Genomic DNA, 17,750 nt, shown 5'->3' on the forward strand with positions numbered 1-17,750 from the left:
GGAGCAGCTGCTCCTACAACCACCGAACAGCTCGCAGGCAGCCCGCCTGTCTCTGCTGCCGGGACGCTTGCCAGGGAGACCAAACGCTTCCAGAGCACTTGACCCACTTTAGAGGGTTTTAATTTGTGCACAGGGAAATACAAACACACCAGACAGTTAACAGCGGTTACTACACATTTAGGTATCGGGATAGTCCAAAGCCCAGAGCAGAGGAGAGCACCCCCCCCCACCCCGGCCCTGGCAGAAATTCTGGCCCGAGGGAGGATGGCCAGGAAGCCGTCCGGTGAACACAAGACAGGTGCAGACAAAGCAAACCTGCGCTGCAGGTGGGGGAAGGGGCCAGGGAGGCTATGTGGGGTGGGGTGGGGTGGGAGGGGCCTGAGCGCCCCAGGAGAGCCGCTGCGGACCCCTCCTTTTGCACAGGAACAGCAGGAGGCCCCACCTGCTGGCCCCTCGCCTCCCTCCCTCCCTCCCTCCCCAAACCCCTCCTTTCACAATCCAGACAGACCCACTGAAAGTTCTGCAGGAAGGGGGGAAAGCACAAGCCTCGCACAGCCGCGGAGGCCCTTGGGCCCAATGGAGCCCCTGGCTTGCTCTGGGACTCGTTTCCATGAAGACGCTCCAGGCCTGGCGAGGGAGTGGGCTGGGCACCTCCCCAGGCCCCTGGAGCGGCTGCTGCTGCCGCCAAGCCCCAGGGCAGCCCCCAGCTGGCAGCACCTCACACACACACACACACACACACACACACACACACACACACACACGGTTGGGGGTTCAATAAATACGTGGGCGTCCTCAAGCGAGACCATTTGCAGGGGGATTGCCCTGGACTGGCTTCAGCAGTCAACAAGAAACGGGAACAGCTTCGGACAGTGAGCAGCCCAGATCACAGACACCAGCCTGGGAGGCAGGAAGAGAGGAGGGGCCCCCCTAAGAACGGGGAAGGCAGCCGCCTGCAGGACTCCCAGCAGGGCACAGCTCCGGCAGGGCCAGGCGAGGCGTGGAGGCTTCTTCCTGCTCAACGCTCAGGCAGACGGGAAGGAAAGCGCTAGACCTGGGTGAGGGGCAGGAACTTCTGGTAGTAGCTTTTGGTGACGTCGACCATCAGCTCTTGAGTACACTCTGGGAGTTCTCCGGAGAAGAGCCCTGCAGAGGAAGCAGCGCGTGAGCAACTCTCCAGGCCCCCTCCCTCCCCGGCCCGGTTCCCCCCCCCCCCGTCCATCCTGGGTCAGGGCGACCTCGGCCCCATTTACCTGGACAGCCGGAGAAGACCGTAAAAGGCGGGACCACAGTTTCGGGGGGCAGGACTGTGTTGTCTAGGATTTTGCAACAGTCCTTCAGGACACACCGGCGGCCCTGAAAGGACACCGCACAGTCAGCCAGGCATTGAGAAGCGCCCCACCCTCCGCGCACTCACACCCTGGGCCTCGTGGCTAGAGAACAACAGGCCTTCTGCTCACCAGCTGCCAAGGTTGTTTTTAAACCTAGAAACGTCCTAACCCCAGCAACAGAGCATTTCACCTCTGCCTGGTTTGCATGGCCAGTTCAGTCGGGATTAAATGACTGCTGCTGCTGCTGCTGCTCCTCTGTGCTGTGCCTCCCTGCAGCGGGAGCAGCTCACGGGGAGCTTCAACGGGGTGGTGGTGGTGGTGGTGGTGGAGGACATCAGGGCAAGGAAGAAGCGCAGATGGATGCTGGACTCCTTCACTTGCAAAGGAGCAGGTGACCCCAAACAGTGTCACTGCACAGTGTGTGCAGAGGCCTACTCACTCCCTGGCTTACTACTCGGGGGGACCACGTGTCCGGTGCATCTGCTGGTAATGGTGCTACCACTGGGCCAGGCCCCGCGACGCGAGGCAAGGATGGAGCACCAGCAACCACGATGAGCAGTGAAGGGGAGGGCAGGAAAGGCAGATGGGTGGCGGCAGGAGGCTGGTGTGGTCTGGAGACCACGTGGGGGCAGATTTCAGGCTTGCCGGACCTCCTGGGGTTGTTACTAGAACCTCAAGGTCCCCCAAGCAGAGTCAGCTGCAACAGACGGGCAGGGCTGGGTGCCACACAGCCTGCCCCCCCCCCCGCCGTGAGCCACACCTCCACCTCCCAGTCCAAAGCTACACTGGAGGGACCTTGGATCACAGAGTCCAATGGCCTAATTTAGAGGAGGAGGAGGAGGAGGAGAAGAAAAGCTAATTACTGGTGTTGCTCTTGTTAAGCTAGTGGGCGATGGAAAAGGGACCTTCTGCAGGTCATCCAGGGACCTACCAAGAGATCCCACTCCAGCTATGGACCACCTACCAAGGAACAACCCTGTCTGAAAAGCGGCCCACGTGTCCCTTCCCAGTTTCTACAGAATCCACCCGAGGGCCTTCATGTGCTTCTAAACACAGGAGGCAAGGAGGCGTGGGGATCGCGTCTGCTTCAGACCCCCCCTCCCCCCGAGCCAGCTGCCGGGCCAGTGTGTTTCCGCCTCAGCCTCCCTGGGCGTTGGGGTTTTGGGCGCAGGAGCAGTGCAAAGAGCCTCTGGCCCTGCAGCCGGGAGTCACGTCCCACCAGCTCCAGCTGCCAAACAATGAGGAACTTCATTGTCTCGGCAAATAAACATCTCGCCATGTTTGCTCAGGTGCAGGAGAACAGAGAGCCTCAAGGTTCTGAGTGAAGCTGCTTGTTTGGCTTGGCCGTCCACATCTCATTCCCAGCAGGAAGACCGCCTTGAAGGGAGTTCTGTGGAGATGGGCCCCCGATCGGGGACAGGCAGCCCTGCCTGGTCTGCGCCAGACAAACCCCCTCTGTCTTCCAGAGGGCGGGGCCTCTTCTCTGCATGGCCCCAGGGGCCAAGCCACCGTGGGGTTTCCTGCAGGCCAGTGCCGGCTGTCCCCACAAGACTGCCTCTTCTTCTGCCCCGCTGACAGGTTTGGACACTTCCCTGGCTCCAACCCAGAGAGCAGGAGCCATTCAAGGCAGCCTCCACCTGCCTGCTCTTTGGCCCAGAAGCCGTGGCAATCTGCAACTCGTCGCCAAAGGGGGCGAGCTCGCTGGCATCCGAAGGATCGGGTGCAAGCTCTTTAGTCACACAGGAGGGAGAGGGTGAATACTGTTTACCTGGGGAGTAATTCTCTTGGCCAACAGCTGAGCTCACAAGGTCAGCTTGGATCCAAGCCAGGATCCTGCCCGAGGCCCGTGCTTGCTTTTGGGATTCCCAGGTGGGGGTGCGCACATGGAACTCTGGATGGAGCACACTTACAATGATGCAGTTCTTGCCTATGTGGACGTAGGAGCCAATCTGCGCCGCGTTGACCACACAGTCCTCCTCAATAAAGACGTGGTCCCCAATATGCAGGGGGAAGAAGGCAACCCTAGAGGAGGGAGGGTGGGGGAGGGTGACTCCTCGGCACAAGTGCTTCACCAACAGCACCAACCAGCCCCTCCCAAATCGCGGAGGCCGAAAGGCCAGACAAGCCAGGTGACGGGTGCCTGCAGAGCCAGGCCAGACAAGGCTCCGGCATCCCCACAGCAGGATCTGTCTCTGGCTGGCGGGCAGAGAGAAGACGACACACTCTGGATCGCACCCAGCCTCTTCTCCGTTTGCAGCCACCAACTATGGCCCCTGCTGATGTGCTTCTGCCCTGCCTCTCTTCAGCCACAACCACATCTAGAAGCAGGAAATCAGGTCATGGCCCTTGGGCTGAGCAGGGGAGGCTGCTATTTCAGTTCCATAATTGACCGAAGAGGCAGACTAGACCACAGGGCTCTCAGCAGAGTCCCCACCTCCAGGTAGGAGGGGCTAGGAACACAGGACACTGCCATATACAGAGTCAGACCCTTGGTCCCTCTAGCTCAGTATTGTCTACCCAGACTGGCAGCGGCTTCTCCAAGGTTGCACGCAGGAATCTCTCTCAGCCCTCTCTGGGAGATGCTGCCAGGGAGGGAACTTGGAACCTTCGGCATGCAAGCATAAAGATGTTCTTCCAAGAGTGGTCCCACCCCCTAAGGGCAATGTCTTACAGTGCTCACACATGTAGCCTCCCGTTCAAATGCAAACCAGGGCAGACCCTGCTTAGCAAAGGGGACAATTCATGTTGACGACAAGGCCAGCTCTTTCCCCTACACCCACCCCCAAAGGACAAAAATACAATTCAGTTTGAACAATTAAGTGCAGAAATTAATTAAGCCGTGTATTGTTCCTTCTCCAATCTGCCCTGAATGTCTATATGAAGTAGACACTTGATTTAAATCCACATTTTCTCACGGGGCTTAAAGTAACACTGCCTTGATTTGATTGTCAGGGAACTTGGCCTTTGCATTTGGGAAAACAGCATCTCAAAGCATTTGAGGTCACTGGACGTGTGTCGTTTAAGGCAACTGCTTATAAAATATCACACAGGCTCCGATCAAAGGGGGAAAGGACAGCACGGGCCTTTGTGCTCCTAGCTCCATCTGGAGGCACACAGAAGCATCGCGGCTCCAAACGGCTCTCTCTGACCACTCACTCTCGGATGCACATTCACCCCCAGCAACTCCTACCCCTTGCTGAATTTCTTGAAAGGTGGCCGGATGACGCTGCGGCTTTTCACCACACAGTGACGGCCGACCCTCACGTTGGCCAGGTCCCCTCGGATGATGCAGTCGTTCATGACGATGGTCTGAAGAGGAAGGACAGAAAAGAGGCAGCGTCGTTATGGCGCTGCTGGGCTTCCCATGAGGCGTGCAACTCAGACTAAACTGATTGCGTGCCGTCAAGTCAGTGTCGTCGTGGCAGACTGAACTACAGTGCTCTTAAAAAGTATACCGGGCAAAAAACGTTCGCCATTTAGTTCAATGTCGTTGGTGTCACTCCGGTACAGGAGTTTTTCTGTCACTACGACCGACTGTTGTAGCCCAAGGGTGCATGCACTGATCGCAGTCATTTGTGGCCTCATAGGAAGCTGCCTTATACAGAGTCAGACCACTGGCCCATCCAGACCTCAGGTGTGTGAATGTTATACACAAGGTCTTCTTACACTTTGTAACTGAAATCGACACAGATCCTTCCCTGCTGGCATGGCTCCCCCAGCTCAAATTTTCTATGGCAAGTCCCTTGGGGTGAGGACCTGTCCTCTTGTACTTTGGAAAACACCATGCACCTGAAGATGCAGCAAGAACAAACTTCTGCTCTCCATATACTTTGCTTTCCCACCTTTGTGTCTGCCAGCAAGCAAACAAATGTCCAGAATTAGCTCCCAACACAGTCCCCACAGTAGCGGCTCATCCTAATACGACGGCTTCCTGACAGTTTGGGTTGATCCGTCTCGCCTGAGAGCCGTGCTGCCTGCAGGCTGGCAATTTCGCAGGTAGAGCTGCCTGGTGATCCGGCTCTTGGGCAGGGCGGGAGAGAGAAGAGCAACCCAAGCAGAGGCAGCCATGCCTCCTTTGGCGCCCCACCCCACCCCGGCCTGTTCGGATGAGCCACCACGGGGGTGTGTGTGTCCCCCACCAGCAGTTCCAGGGCTGAAACTCACCTTGCCATTGAGCACAATATTCTGGCTCCCGCATAACACTGACTGCCTGCTGACTTTGTTCCCGGAAGCCTGGGAAGAAGAAGGGGGGCGAGGAGAGGGAGAGTTAGTTAGTAGGGCCAATTTCAGGCGACCTGAATCTCAACTCAAGCCTCAGAAAAGGTGTGCTGCATTTGTGCCCGGTTCATTAACCGTGTGGACAGCTGTGCACTGTCCCCTTAATCTAAGCCCAGAGCCCCTTTCGTCCCTACTAGGAGAGAAACCCTGCTGCAGGCCTCTGTTAGGCACCCTGCCAGGGAGCTACATACAACCCACATTAATAAACCTGCCAGTGCTGGCTGAGTCCTAAGAACCCCAGGAGGGCTTGGCTCGATCAGCTCGGGAGGAGCTCTCCGGCCCAGGCTCCCGCTTCCCTCAATGGCTAGCCAGATCTCGGGCCCTGCTGCTGCTACTTTCCAGCAACTGGTGTTCAGAGGTAGACTGCCTCTGAGCGTGGAGGCTCCACCGTGACTCGTCGTGCCCGCTCATCCTCTCCCTGGAATCCGCCTAGCGCGCCCCGCTGCCCCTCCCCCGGGGCTGGGTGATGAGGACTAGCGCCTGGGCTCGCTCCGCGCACCGTCTCGATGTACTCGGACTTGTTGTAGAGCATCTCGCTCAGCTCCATGGCTGCCCCTCCGACTCCGCCGCGCCCGGACCTGTACACGGATCCGGCTTCCGCCGCCGTGGTGGCCAATCAGCGCCGCCCTTTCCAAGCGCCAGCCAATCGCCGCGTCCCTTGGAGCCACAGAAACTCTGACACCGGCTCCCGTTCCAGGGAGTGTATGCCGCTCTGCCCTCCCACCCCGTCTCGGTGGTTTGACCAGGAAACGGAAGTGCGACTAGTTCTCCAGGCGCATGCGTACAGACAGCCACCTGGACTTGGTCGTCTCTCTCGTCGCGGGTTTCCTCAGCGCGCCTGCGCAACGGGGTTGGCGGTGTTTTTGGAAAGAGCGTGCTGCGGGGGGCGGGGCCGGGGCCAGCCGGGGGGGCGCCCGGGAGAGAGACCCCCCCGCGCCAAGAGAGAGGCGGTGCGAGTCCCCGAGCAGCGAGGCCAAGCGGGCAGGCCTGGGATGATGGAGCCCCCCCTGGGGAAAATCCTGACCCCGCAGGAGAAGGAGAAGGTGGGGGGAGGAGAGTGGGGGGGAGGGGGAGGGGGGGGCGGGGCGGGGGAGGGCAGCCTGCAGACTGTCTGTTTGCTGGGTGAAGCTGCATGGGCTAGCTGTGTTGCCTGTAGACTGGCAGTTCGTCAGAGCTGCACAGCTAACCGTGCAGCTCTACCTGACGAATGGTCAGCCTGCAGGCAGCATTGCTCTTGAGCGGTGTGGAAACTGCTGCTGGGAAGCAGAGGCAGCTGTGCCTCCTTTGGCGACCCCCCCCCCATCCCTGGCTACTGCTTGATGCCCTGCTTGTGGGCCTCCAGGGGCATCTTTGTGGCCACCTTGGGGGCCTGGATGCTAGGCTAGGTGGACCCCTTGCTTGGGCCCCGCAGGGCAATTGCTTATATTCTTGTTCATGGAGGACACCCCTCATCCTTTTGCAGGCCTTCTGATGCTTGTTGGGCCAGGGCTGGAGCAGCAAGCCAAGGGCTCCTCTCCCATAACACGTTGGGAATCGTGAGAGCTGGCTGGAGGGGGCAGAAGACAGGCTCACACACAGGCTTTGTTATGTCTTTGTCTTCTAGCTGAGAGAAAAGCTGGCCTTACTGAAAAGAGAATACAGCAAAACATTCAACAGGCTGCAGGTAGGTAAAGATCAGACTGCTGACTGATCTCTCCATCTGGGAAATGGAAGATATTTTTTGTAGCAGCTTTTGAGGCATTTATGGCACAAAGCTGTACAGACAATGAACAAAACCCCGATTTGTGAAGAGTTGAGACCTCTTTCTCTCTCCTTTCCGCAACCTTGTTCTTTGCAGCGTGCTGAAAGAGCCGAGAAGGTCCGAGATCACGTCCAGAAAACAGTTGCTGAGCAGAATGAGTTGCTTATGCAGGACAAAGCAGAGAAGGACCTTGCAGGTAAGAGTCTTGTGGGTGTGTTTGTGTCTGGAATTAGTACCTGCCCATCTGGTCTCATGCAAAGGTGGGACAGAGAGCAGGGAACTGACCTCTGCTGCCAGCCAGTTAAGCACCGACTCACTCCTAAATCTGATTGGCATCCAGGGAGGAATCCCCCTTTCTCCTCCTCCTCTCTCCAGTCAAATCCTGGTGGGGGTTTCTCCCCGCCCTTTCTCCTGCAGCTTGGCTTGATTGCTCTGGGCATCTGGAGCGATTGCTCTCCCGGCTCCTCTGGAAGCATTCCCGCTCTCGACAGGCTCCAGTTCGGATGGCAGAAGCTGGTTTGCAGGGAGGGTGGTGGTGGGTGAGTGGATGAAGCGGTCTCTGGACCAAGCCTGGGGTGGTTCAGTCTGGAAGCGCTCTGGGTCGCTTCAGGCTCTGCATCCACTGCAGGGAAGAGCCCAGGACTCTCCCTCTTTGAGGCTCGATCAGTCTCGGGCATCGGGCATCCTTTTAGGAAATGCCGCTCCCTGTTGATCGGCTGAAGCTCCCTGTAGATTTTAAAAGTCAGACTGGTGAGAACGTGCCTAGTTTTCCTGCCCTGTGTGCCTTCTTGATGGGAAGCAGCTACTCGGGGTGGCCTTTGCCTTCACAGAATCCACCAGCCAGATCTCCCCTACAGGCACCTTTCCAGAGCTGAGCGCTGCAAACATGACATCCGTCTCCTTCAGACTGGAGCCTGAGGTCTTCTGCCAGGGAGGCAGCTTGCCAAAGAACTCTGGCTCTGAGCGCCCCAAGCAGGACCCGACAAGGGCCCTCTTTGGTCTGGCCGGGCTTGCTCCTGAGGAGAAACGGACGCTGCTGCCCAGAAGCAGATCCAAGTTGCGACGGAAGGCGGTCCTGGCACGGGAGGAGGGTGGCGAGTCTGCCCGTGAGGTGCTTTGGAGAAAGAGTGAATGCGAGTCGGGAGGCCCAAGAGGCTCTGTTGGGGCTTCTGGGTCACCAGTCTTCAAGAGCAGGAGCAGCAGCGCTTGGGAGCTGGACCAGAGCGTGCTGCAGGTCTCCCCAGTGGCCGCAGCTAAAGGCGGTGTTGAGCCACAGCTGGAGACATCTGGAGCAACCCCCTCTCCTGGCCTCTCCAGCAGGCCGCTTCCTTGTGGACAGTCCTCTGAGAGCCAGGTGTCTTTGCCTGAGCCTCTGGGCGAGGAAGGCGTCTTGGCTAACTCGGGCAGTCCAGCTGCCAAGACCCCTGTTTCACAGGGAGGGCAAGAAACTGTCCAGGCCGGAAAGGAGCATGCCTGGGCGGGGGAGGAAGCAGCGTGTGGGCCTGCAGAAGCGGCACTCGCCTCTGAGGCTCTCCCGGGGGCTGCCCTGTCGGAAGGCAAAGGGCAGAGCCGGGTGACTCTTGGTGACAGAGGGACTCCCATGGACAAGCCCGATGAAGAGGCCTTGTGGGGCCCGGCTGAAGCTGGGCCTGCCCTCCTGGAGCAGGCGCCTCCTGTCACTCCCGCCAAGAGCCCGCTGAGCTCCTGCACAGTCGTTGAGGGGCTGCTCTTCCCTGTGGAGTATTATGTCAGGACCACGCGGCGGATGTCCAGCTGCCAGAGGGAGGTGAACCTGGCGGCGGTCATCGAGAGCCAGCTGGGAAAGAGCCGGAGGCGGCAGAGGCTGGCCGGCACCAGGGCAGCCGTGCCCTCCCAAGAGCTGGTGGGGAGCAGCGGCCAGGCCAGGGGGGGCCCTTCTTCTTCCCCGCCTCCCAGTGCTGATGCTGCAGCCCCTGCAGCCCCGCAGGCGCTCCTCCCTCTCTCTCATGAGAGCACCGCTCCCAGCGAGAGCCTGACTCCGAGCGGGGTGCTCACCCGGCACCGAAGAGCGGGGAGGCCGAGGAGGAGGGGGGCAGCAGCGGGGCCGAGCCGCCGAACTGCAAGCTGCTGGTCACAGGAGCCGACGGAGACCTCGGGGCCAGCTGCCCCCCGAGGCAGCAGTGGTCTTGTGTCAAAGGAGGCCCAAGAGAACAGCCCTGGTGAAGGCGAGGGGGGGACGCTGCTCCCCGTTGCTGCTGCTGCTGCCGCCAGGGGCCGTGCAGAAGCTGAGCCAAGTGGCAAGAGGCGGCTGGCTGGATCGGAAGGCGGGCAGAGCTCCCGCACAGCCCGCCTGGGACCCGAATCTGCCTCCAGCGTCGTGAGAGGTTTGAGAGCCCACAGCGAGGTGCGTCACTCGGAGGGCAGGCCGGCGGGACGGGACGGGACTCGGGGCCAAGCTGGGGCCACGCTGGCGCCACTGGATGCCGCCTCTCCACCTCAAGAGGAGCCCCCGGAGGCTGCTCTGCAGTGCAAGAGGAGAAGGATGTCCCCAGGTACGTGGTGGTGTCCCTAGCGGAGGGTTCCGAAGACCAGGCGAGGTCCCTGTGCTTGGAAGAGACGGGTGGGGGGTGCCCTTCTTGGGGAGTGCCCCCCCGCCACTTGCGGCCCCCTCATAGGTCCCTAAGCAGCGAATGGCCGACTCTTCTGCTTACGGTCCAGGCGCCTGGCAGGGGCTCTCTGGGGGAGGGGCTGGCCCCGGGAGCCCACCTCTTCCCTCCCGAAGCTCCGAGCAGAGGCTGTAGAGACCCCCTCCTGGGAGGCAAGGCGAGATGGCAGCATGGCGGTGGGGGGAGGTTCCACTGGCAAGCTCTCCTGCAAAAGCACCTTTGAAATGAGCCGGAGCTGCCAGAGAGCGCGCCGAGCGCAGCTCTTGCTTGTCTGTTTCAAAGGGGCTTGTGCAGGAGAAGTCGGGGCGGGAGATGGGAGGCTTTTGGATTTCCACCTCCAAGGTTTGTTTTGGGGGGGCCCTCGGTGGGCTTTGAATTCTCCCCACTGACTGGGGCCTTGGCAGCAGCAGCTGGCGGTGGTGTGAGGGAGCCCAAGAAGCCCCAGTGGCCCAAGCCTCGTGAAAACAGACCTGGAAGTGCCCCCAGCGTCTGCGCAGCCGAGACTTCTGCCCGTCGACTCCAGAGAGGCTGGGGAGCTGGACGGCTGCAGCCTCTAGGCCCTTTGGCCATCTTGAATCTGCAGGTTGCTTCTCTGCTGTTGAGCTGAGCAGAGTGGCCTGAAGCACCCCAGCCCAGGAGGGACAAGCCTCGTGGCTGCAGCTGGTGAGAAGGCGCAAGGCCATCGCCCACGTATTGTTTGTGTCTGCAGGGCGAAAGAGGGGCTTCCCGCGTGCGGCGCATCCCGCTTCTCTAGGCCTCTTCTGGGCCGAGGGCGGCATCCCGGAGCTCCCCTTCCCTGTCAGAAATGAGAGGGCCTGTCTGAAGTGGCTGCCTGCCAAGCTGGACCTCCAAGAATTTCACCTGCCCGAAGAGGAATTTGGCTTCCTCAAATCCCAAAAACTCGACGCTTGTGCTGTAGAACTGCTGGAGACGTTTGGTGCTGGCAGATCGGCCGAGCGCCTCCCGCAGTTTGCTGCTGAGGAAGGATCCTCTGCGCCTGGCGACGTTCCTGCTTCTTTGGAGGATGAGCCGCCAGCGCTGCCACCCATCCTGCAGCCCCTGCACAAGGCACGGATCCCCTCCAGCAAGTGGCTCCTCTCTCCAGCCCTGGAGGGCGCCCACAGCGGCCTGCTGGAGTCCCAGCCGCCTACTCCCGCTTTCCCTGCCGTGGGGGCGACCCCAGCAGCTCCCCCAGCCTCTGTGCCTGACATGTTGTTGTTGTGTGCGTCTCCTTCGCAAGTGGAGGAGCCAGGCACCTTGGGAGCCGCTCCTGCCCTGCCCGGGGCTGGCCCGGAGGAAGCAGCCTGCAGCATGGGAGGGCCCAGCCCAGGCGGAGACAGCTGGAGGCCTGGGGGGAGTCCGTTTCCAGCCGTCGCGTCTGGAGGGCAGGACGAGGACGCGCCCAAACAGGTAAAAGGGTGGGAGGAGGCTCTGGGGAGCGCCAGCCTCCGCCTGCTGGCTTATAGGTCAGGACCGTGAAGAGCAGTGGGTTGCCCTGGGGAAATGTGGAGATGTTGCTGGAGAGCCCCATGTCAGCACCCTGCAGGCCAGACCGTCACAAAGCTGCAGTCGGCAGCCTCCCTGCATGATCAGCGCCGCCGTCTGTTCCTCGGCGTCTCTAGTCACTCGGCCCTGTGCGAGATTCTTCCTTTCTTCCAGCCAAACGGAACTTTCCTTTCAGAAGTGGCATCGACTGCCAGGATTCTAGTCCTGAAGCTCTCCCCTGAGCAGCTAGAATGTTGGTTACCATCCCATGCCGCCACGGCCTCTCAGCAAGTGGCTGGCTCATCAGTGATTGGCAGTGGCCAGTGGCGATGGCCGGGCTTGCTAGAGCACCGGTCTGTGAGAGACTTTAAGGCGGTCTGGTCGAACCTTCCACTCCAAGGCAGGGTCCCTTGTGTCTTCCCCTTCAGTGCAGATGATTAAGCATTCAAGGGCCTGGATGTAGCTGGAACAGTGGAAGTTGGTTCAGGGCGTGGGCTGCTTCTCAGGGCGGCTCTGTCAGGCTCTGATGTGGGGTGAGGCTTCCTGATCCCCGTTGGGAAGCCCCCGGGACCTTCACCCTCCTCCTCCTCCTCATGCCTTGTCACGCAGGACAGAGTGGTGGCTGGGAACCTGGCAGAGGCTGCAGGAGAGAGCCAGAGAGCAGGGAGCTTGCAGCTGACTTCGAGACTGAAGGTTAGAAGAAGAAAACTCTGTTGACTTGCAGAAAAGGGGGGCCAACCCAACCCAGAGGGGGCTTGCTGTGGTCACTTGCTCTGCACAGTCTTCAAAATGCCCCCAACAGAAGCTGACTTGCTGCGGGGCACTCGTGTGGTCTCTTTTTTTTGCAGGCTCGGGCCCTAGGTTGGTAGAGGCCGTGAGGATGTGCTCTGGAATGAGGGGGGGGGTAGACCTGAGGAGCCCCCTTCAGCCCATCGACTGCTGGGGTGGGGGTGGGGGGGTGGGCTTCCTTCCAGCGCACAGGCTGCCCCGATGTTTCCTGGTGCCCCTCTCTAGACGTAGCCCCTGCCCCCCCCCCCGGGTGAAGTCCAGCCAACTCCTCTTCCTTTGGTGAGTTGGAGGAAGAAGGCCACGTGTCATCTCCTTGGCGTGGCACAAGTGCTCTGGGGCAGGCCGCAGCCCGTGTTGGGACGCTTTCCTCCCTCTTGTTTTGGACAGAACTTCTCTGGCTCCTGCTCTGTGGACGTGGGCACGGTGTGCTGGGAGGCTGCTGCCGGCTCCTCCGAATTGTGTATTGTGACTGCTTGTGAAACCTCCGTCTCCCTCTGGAGGCACCTGGACCCCGGCCACTGGGAGGCCCTGCATACCTGGCACCTGGCAGAGGTAGGGGAGGCCTTTGCCGAGGCTGCTAAAATGCCAACGTGACTTGAGGGGCAAACCTGCCCCCAGCGGCTGTCGCCCGCCCCATGGCCTCCTTTTTTACGTGCATAGGTGTTTAACCTGGTGGTATGGCCGCCTTCTGGGCTGGCGACCTCAAGCAGGAGTTCTCCGCTGGCTGGGAGCCTTCTCTTCTCCGGTGCTGGGCCATTCAACCCCCCTGCACCCCTTCTAGCACAGACTCCGATGGCTGAAGCATCAGGCCGAGTCCCTGTGCTGGCGGTGATGGGTCCTTCTCCAAATCCATATGCAGACAGTCTCCTGGGTTGTAAGCCTGTATACACCCCTCTCTGTTGTCCACATAATTCCCGGGCGTCTCACATCAGTGAACCCATAAGAACAAGCAAATTGGCTGTTGGGACAAGCAGGTTTTCTAAAAAGATCCCTCAAAAGTGGCAGTTCAGCAGCAGCGATGCCAGCAATGGGTATGTTTGTTGCTGCTGGGATGGCCGCCCAGGGGAAGGTGGTGCAGATGCCTTGAACTCTGCTGCTCTCCTTTTCCAGGTCCCTGTCATCCAAATCATTCCCCTGCCGGGCATCAAGAGCCACGTCTGTGTGGCCCTGGGCAGTCTGGAGATTGCAGAGATCAGGTGAGTCCTTCCGAGAACCTTGCTGCCTCTTTGGAGCCTCAGCAACCGCCTAGCCACACGTTTGCACTCATCGCATGAGCACACGGCGCTATTCCCATGTGGCATCCAGTCCTTGTTCCTCCATACATGCCATCTCGACTCTGGATTATCAAAGGGGCCAGTCCCTTCGTTGACTTTAGAAATTAATGCATGTACCCAGGAGGTTCTCTGTCTTTACAGCACATGGTGATAGGAAGACTATTCACACGAGTTCTGCCTGGATGGATCCTCTGACCAGGCTTTGGGCTTTCAGGCTCAGGTTAAAGACCAGAACCGCCTGCCTTTGCTTTCCCAGAGCCAGAGACAGGAGCAGCTCGGGGGGCTCCTCTCTCTCCCATCCCGGACCTGCCCGCAGGCTGGCCAGTTCTCAGGCGGAGCTGCCCCTGAGTTTCAAGTCTCACACGTTTTGAGACTCGTGTCCTTGTTCCCTTCTCTCCAGGTTCTTGTTTCATTCTTCCGAGGACGGTTGCACTCAGCAGTCACTCATCAAAGCTGGCCACATCAAAGCTGTCCTTGGCCTGAAGGGCAGGCGGCTGGTCAGCAGTTGTGGGTCGCTCCAAGACCAAGAGGTGGAAGTCACTTCTTTCTCTGAGGCAGGAAGGTGAGAAGCAGAGACGTGGAAGGGGGTGTGTGTGTTTGACACGTAGGGGTGTCTGTCTCCGTTTAGCCCTGCTAACTGAGCAAAGAGGCACCCTCTTAAAGTGGTGATTCTCTTTATTGAGCAGGTGGAGGGGACAGTCATTCAGGATATCTAGAAATGTTCCCTCTTTGTCACGACCGGAGCATGAACTTGCCCAGTCTGTGTGAGGGTAATCCAAGCTACTCACTACTTTAACGTTTTCCCTCTTGGATGCCTCCCCAGATATTGTTGGACTACAGCTCCCATTGTGCCTTTGGCTTTTGTGGCTGGGGGTGACGGGTGTTGTTGGACCACAAGTCCCAAGTTTGAGGACCCCAGTCTAGGGGGAAAGGCCACGCGGGGCCCTGTTGCCAGCCCCCTAACCGCGTGGAGCCTCCTTCTGTCGCTGTCCTCTGCATCACCTGGGGGTCTTTCTGCTTCCTAGGGCCAGTGAGAGGCAGCCCTTGATGCCCTCCCAAGAAACCCTTTTGGCTTTTGCTGAGGTGGACGGGATGCAGGAGGGTTTGGTTGGCATGACGACCCTGAACTGTGTGGTGGTCTGGTAAGCACTCCTGCCCTGGCCGTATGTCTGCTGTGTCCTGGCATGTGGGTTTGACTTGCATTTTGTCAACAATAGAGACCATGTGGAAAAATGTTGTCAACTAAAGCACTGTGAACAGAACTGGAAAAATCTGAATATCTCAGAAGTCCACCCCCACAATCGCCCAAAGTATCTAAATTAAACTATTTCATGAAAACCAACACGAAGGCCCTGAAGACTCTTCACTCCCTCGTTTTAGCCTGCCCAAAGCAATGCGCCTTTTGAGACGCAGATCTTTCTGAGGGGTAGGTGACTGAAGAAAAAGGCCATGGCAACTTTGAAACAGCTTAATTTGACTGGCATTTATTGCGTTGCTTATTGCTCTTATGAAGTCATGTATTTTTAGGGATGGAAGTGTATCTGCATCAAAACAGAGCAATGGAAGATGTTTCACTTCACTGTGTCTGGGGTTCGCCCAGAAGGTTTGATGCTGTTGCACAGCTCCAGGGGACTGCTTACATATAACACTTTTTGATGTGTTTCTATGAATGGAGGAGAGCTGGTGTTGTAGTCGCAAGCATGAATTGTCCCCTTAGCTAAGCAGGGTCTAACTAGGGGAGACCCACAGTGGCGATGCTGCTGTCTTCCCATCTTTTGCAGGAACCTGAGAACGGGCCAGCTGCTGAGGAAGATGCCTGTGGGCTGCTCTGAGCCAGCTTCGGTCTGCCACAGGGCCTACGCCGACTCGGTAAGTCGGTCCTAGACGCTGGGAAGCTGCTGTTTGGGCTGAGCGGGCTGGGCCCCTTTGGAGAGGGCTCCTGGGGTGTTCGTGCCGGCTCCCTTTCCTCCTCGGGACGCCGGTCCAGGCTCGGCTTCGAGCTAGAGAGTCCTGGTTTTCTTGGGCTGTGCACATCCATGTTGGCGGCAGCGTGTGTGGCTGCCCTACAACCACAGGCCTCCTTGCTCGGGAGACTCGCCCACGTGTGGTTGTTTTCAGGGAGGCCAGTTCTGCTTCTCCTTCATTTGTGGGACTCGATCGCCTGCCTTTTGAGCACAAAAGGTCTTGCAAGGCAGCTTGGAAAAGTGTCAGCAGAAGTCCTGGGGAAGGGGGAGGCTACAGCAGAAGCAACATCCAGCCGCTCACCAGGCTGTCCAGGGGCTGCTCCCTTCCTGAAACCCGAACCCTGTGTTCCCCCAACTGCTGCTGCTGCTGCTGCAGCTTTGGCGGAGTTTGACGTCCCCGTGTGTCCTTCCTCCCTTGCCGCTCAGGGCCTCCTGTTTGTGGTCCTAAGTCACCCACATGCCAAGGAGAGTGAGTCGCGTGGGAGCCCTGCCTTCCGGGTGGTCGCTTTCAATCCCAAGACAGCCAGGAGTACGGGGGTGATGCTCTTGTCCCTCCCTCTAGGGATCGCAGGAAGGCAAGTTGGGGCTTGGGGGAGTGTTTGATTGGAACCCGGGAGAAAAAGCAGCCGTCGGCACAGATGGCATTGATCGCTCTGGCCTCGGGGTCTTCGGTCCTTCCCCCGGCCCTGGGCCTCCTGCTCTGACTGGCAGTGCCACTCCAGGGCTTCTGGAAGAGGCTTTCCCCAGCCCCGCCACTTCAGTGGGGTGAGCTCCTTCTCCTGCCGCCGACCATCCTGGCTCCTTCCTGTTGACATTGGAGTGGCAGCAGGTCACGGGCGGGGGGGGGGGGGCAGCCTCTCTTCCTGCCGGCTGCCTGTGCAAATCAGAGGCTTCCTGGGGTGTGGGCACCCTCTGCTGCTTTTCAGGCAAGCCAGCAGGTTCATGACCCGAGTTCCTAACCCAGCCTCCCCTTGTGTGGTGGTGGTGGCGGTGGCTATCGTTCAAAGGCAGGGCTTGCTCCCCTGCCCCCCATCTCATTTGCCCTTGGAGCATTCTGGGCCTGTTGCCAGAGCAGTTTTCTATTGTAGTGAGGAGGAGCGGAGGACCTTGAGCTGCGATGGCAGCGGCAGATGGTCAAAGGCAGCGCTCTGGAGGAGAGGCTGGGGCGTCCAGAGGGGCTTGCCCTTCTTCTCCTGGCCAAGGGCACCTGGGCCCACTCTGAGCGCAGTCCAGCAGGAAGCTCTCCTGCCCAGCCCTCTCGGGATGAGCTGTGCAACTCCCCTTCATTTCTGGGGGTCTCATGCTGTGCCGTTTGCTGCAGGATTGTGCCTCCTGCCTGGAGCAAGTCTGAGCCCGTCTCTGAGCCCCTTGCCCTGAAGCCGGGCGGCTGAGCCGGCAGTGCCCAGACTTCTGAGGAGTGCTGACTGAGTGGCCCTCGCGGAATGAGCAGTGGGGCACACCCGCCACTTTGCCATGCGGCTTGTGGAGTGTGTGAGGGCAAGGAGGAAGCTCCCTCCAGAGGGGCTTTTCGGACCCAGTGCCTGATCTGGGTGTGGGTCAGAAGGTGGCCTGGCTCCTCTGGGGGTGGCTCCTGTTGGGCTTGCAGGAACTTCTCATGATGTTTACTGTCTTGACTTCTCATGCCATATGGGGCAGTGTCCAGTCCTGGCCACAGGAGAGGCTGCTCGGCCCTGTGCAGATTCAGAGAAGCTTTTCAGCTGGCCCCACAGGGGCGAGGAACGGTTTGTTATCTGCCTTGAGTTGCACCGTGACCAAGGAGGGGGCCTGTGTGTTTTCAATAACCCTCTTGCCACTAGGTACCTGGAAGGTGATGTGAAGGATACCTCTGCTGCAGCTGTGCTGACGTCTGGAGCGATTGCCGTGTGGGACTTATTTCTGGGGCAGTGCACGGCTCTGCTGCCCCCCCGTTCTGAGGGGAGCTGGTCTCTCGCCAGGTGGTCAGTCACAGACACTTGCCTGCTGGCTGGACTCAAAGACGGCAGCGTCTGCGTTTACAGCTACACCGTGCAGAGGCCGCCTTCTCTTTGAGAGACTTGCCCCCTTTGGAGGCGAGTGGCTCGGACAATCGGACAGCAGGGCAGGATTTCCTGTGCTGGAGGAATTCCTCACTGGGGCTGGGTCCTTTCCTCCGTGACAGATTGGAATGTATTCCTGGATGAATCGGTCATTAATCCCACACGTGCTGTGAACGGACTCTAGAAGCATTGTCATCTCCATTTCTG

General features: G+C 59.3%; 2 protein-coding genes across 5 annotated transcripts; one reads left to right on the forward strand and one right to left on the reverse strand.

Moving 5' to 3' along the window:
- Positions 1-470: 470 nt before the first annotated feature.
- On the reverse strand, positions 471-6,310 carry DCTN5 (dynactin subunit 5). The gene is made up of 6 exons (XM_053276648.1): positions 6,109-6,310; positions 5,496-5,564; positions 4,522-4,640; positions 3,242-3,353; positions 1,254-1,356; positions 471-1,146 (listed from the first exon to the last, which is right to left on the reverse strand). Exons 1-6 carry the CDS (start codon positions 6,154-6,156, stop codon positions 1,049-1,051), a joined length of 549 nt encoding a protein of 182 aa, XP_053132623.1. The 5' UTR covers positions 6,157-6,310; the 3' UTR covers positions 471-1,048.
- PALB2 (partner and localizer of BRCA2) lies at positions 6,304-17,690 on the forward strand. 4 transcript variants are annotated; one of them, XM_053276645.1, is made up of 13 exons: positions 6,312-6,652; positions 7,213-7,272; positions 7,447-7,546; positions 8,181-9,881; positions 10,705-11,405; positions 12,090-12,173; positions 12,657-12,821; positions 13,380-13,465; positions 13,944-14,105; positions 14,569-14,685; positions 15,325-15,412; positions 15,934-16,082; positions 17,325-17,690. In XM_053276645.1, the coding sequence occupies exons 1-13, from the start codon at positions 6,314-6,316 to the stop codon at positions 17,554-17,556; spliced, it is 3,984 nt and encodes a 1,327-aa protein (XP_053132620.1). In that variant the 5' UTR covers positions 6,312-6,313; the 3' UTR covers positions 17,557-17,690. The 4 variants fall into 4 exon arrangements, 3 of the variants coding, with proteins under 3 accessions (XP_053132622.1, XP_053132620.1, XP_053132621.1); XM_053276647.1 differs by lacking the exon at positions 15,934-16,082 and having other exon boundaries at positions 6,309-6,652; positions 17,325-17,472; XM_053276646.1 differs by lacking the exon at positions 12,657-12,821.
- The last annotated feature ends 60 nt before the right edge of the window (positions 17,691-17,750 follow it).

The sequence above is a fragment of the Hemicordylus capensis genome, chromosome 13 (genome assembly GCF_027244095.1).
Source record: "Hemicordylus capensis ecotype Gifberg chromosome 13, rHemCap1.1.pri, whole genome shotgun sequence".
In the NCBI taxonomy this organism is placed as follows: Eukaryota; Metazoa; Chordata; class Lepidosauria; order Squamata; family Cordylidae; genus Hemicordylus; species Hemicordylus capensis.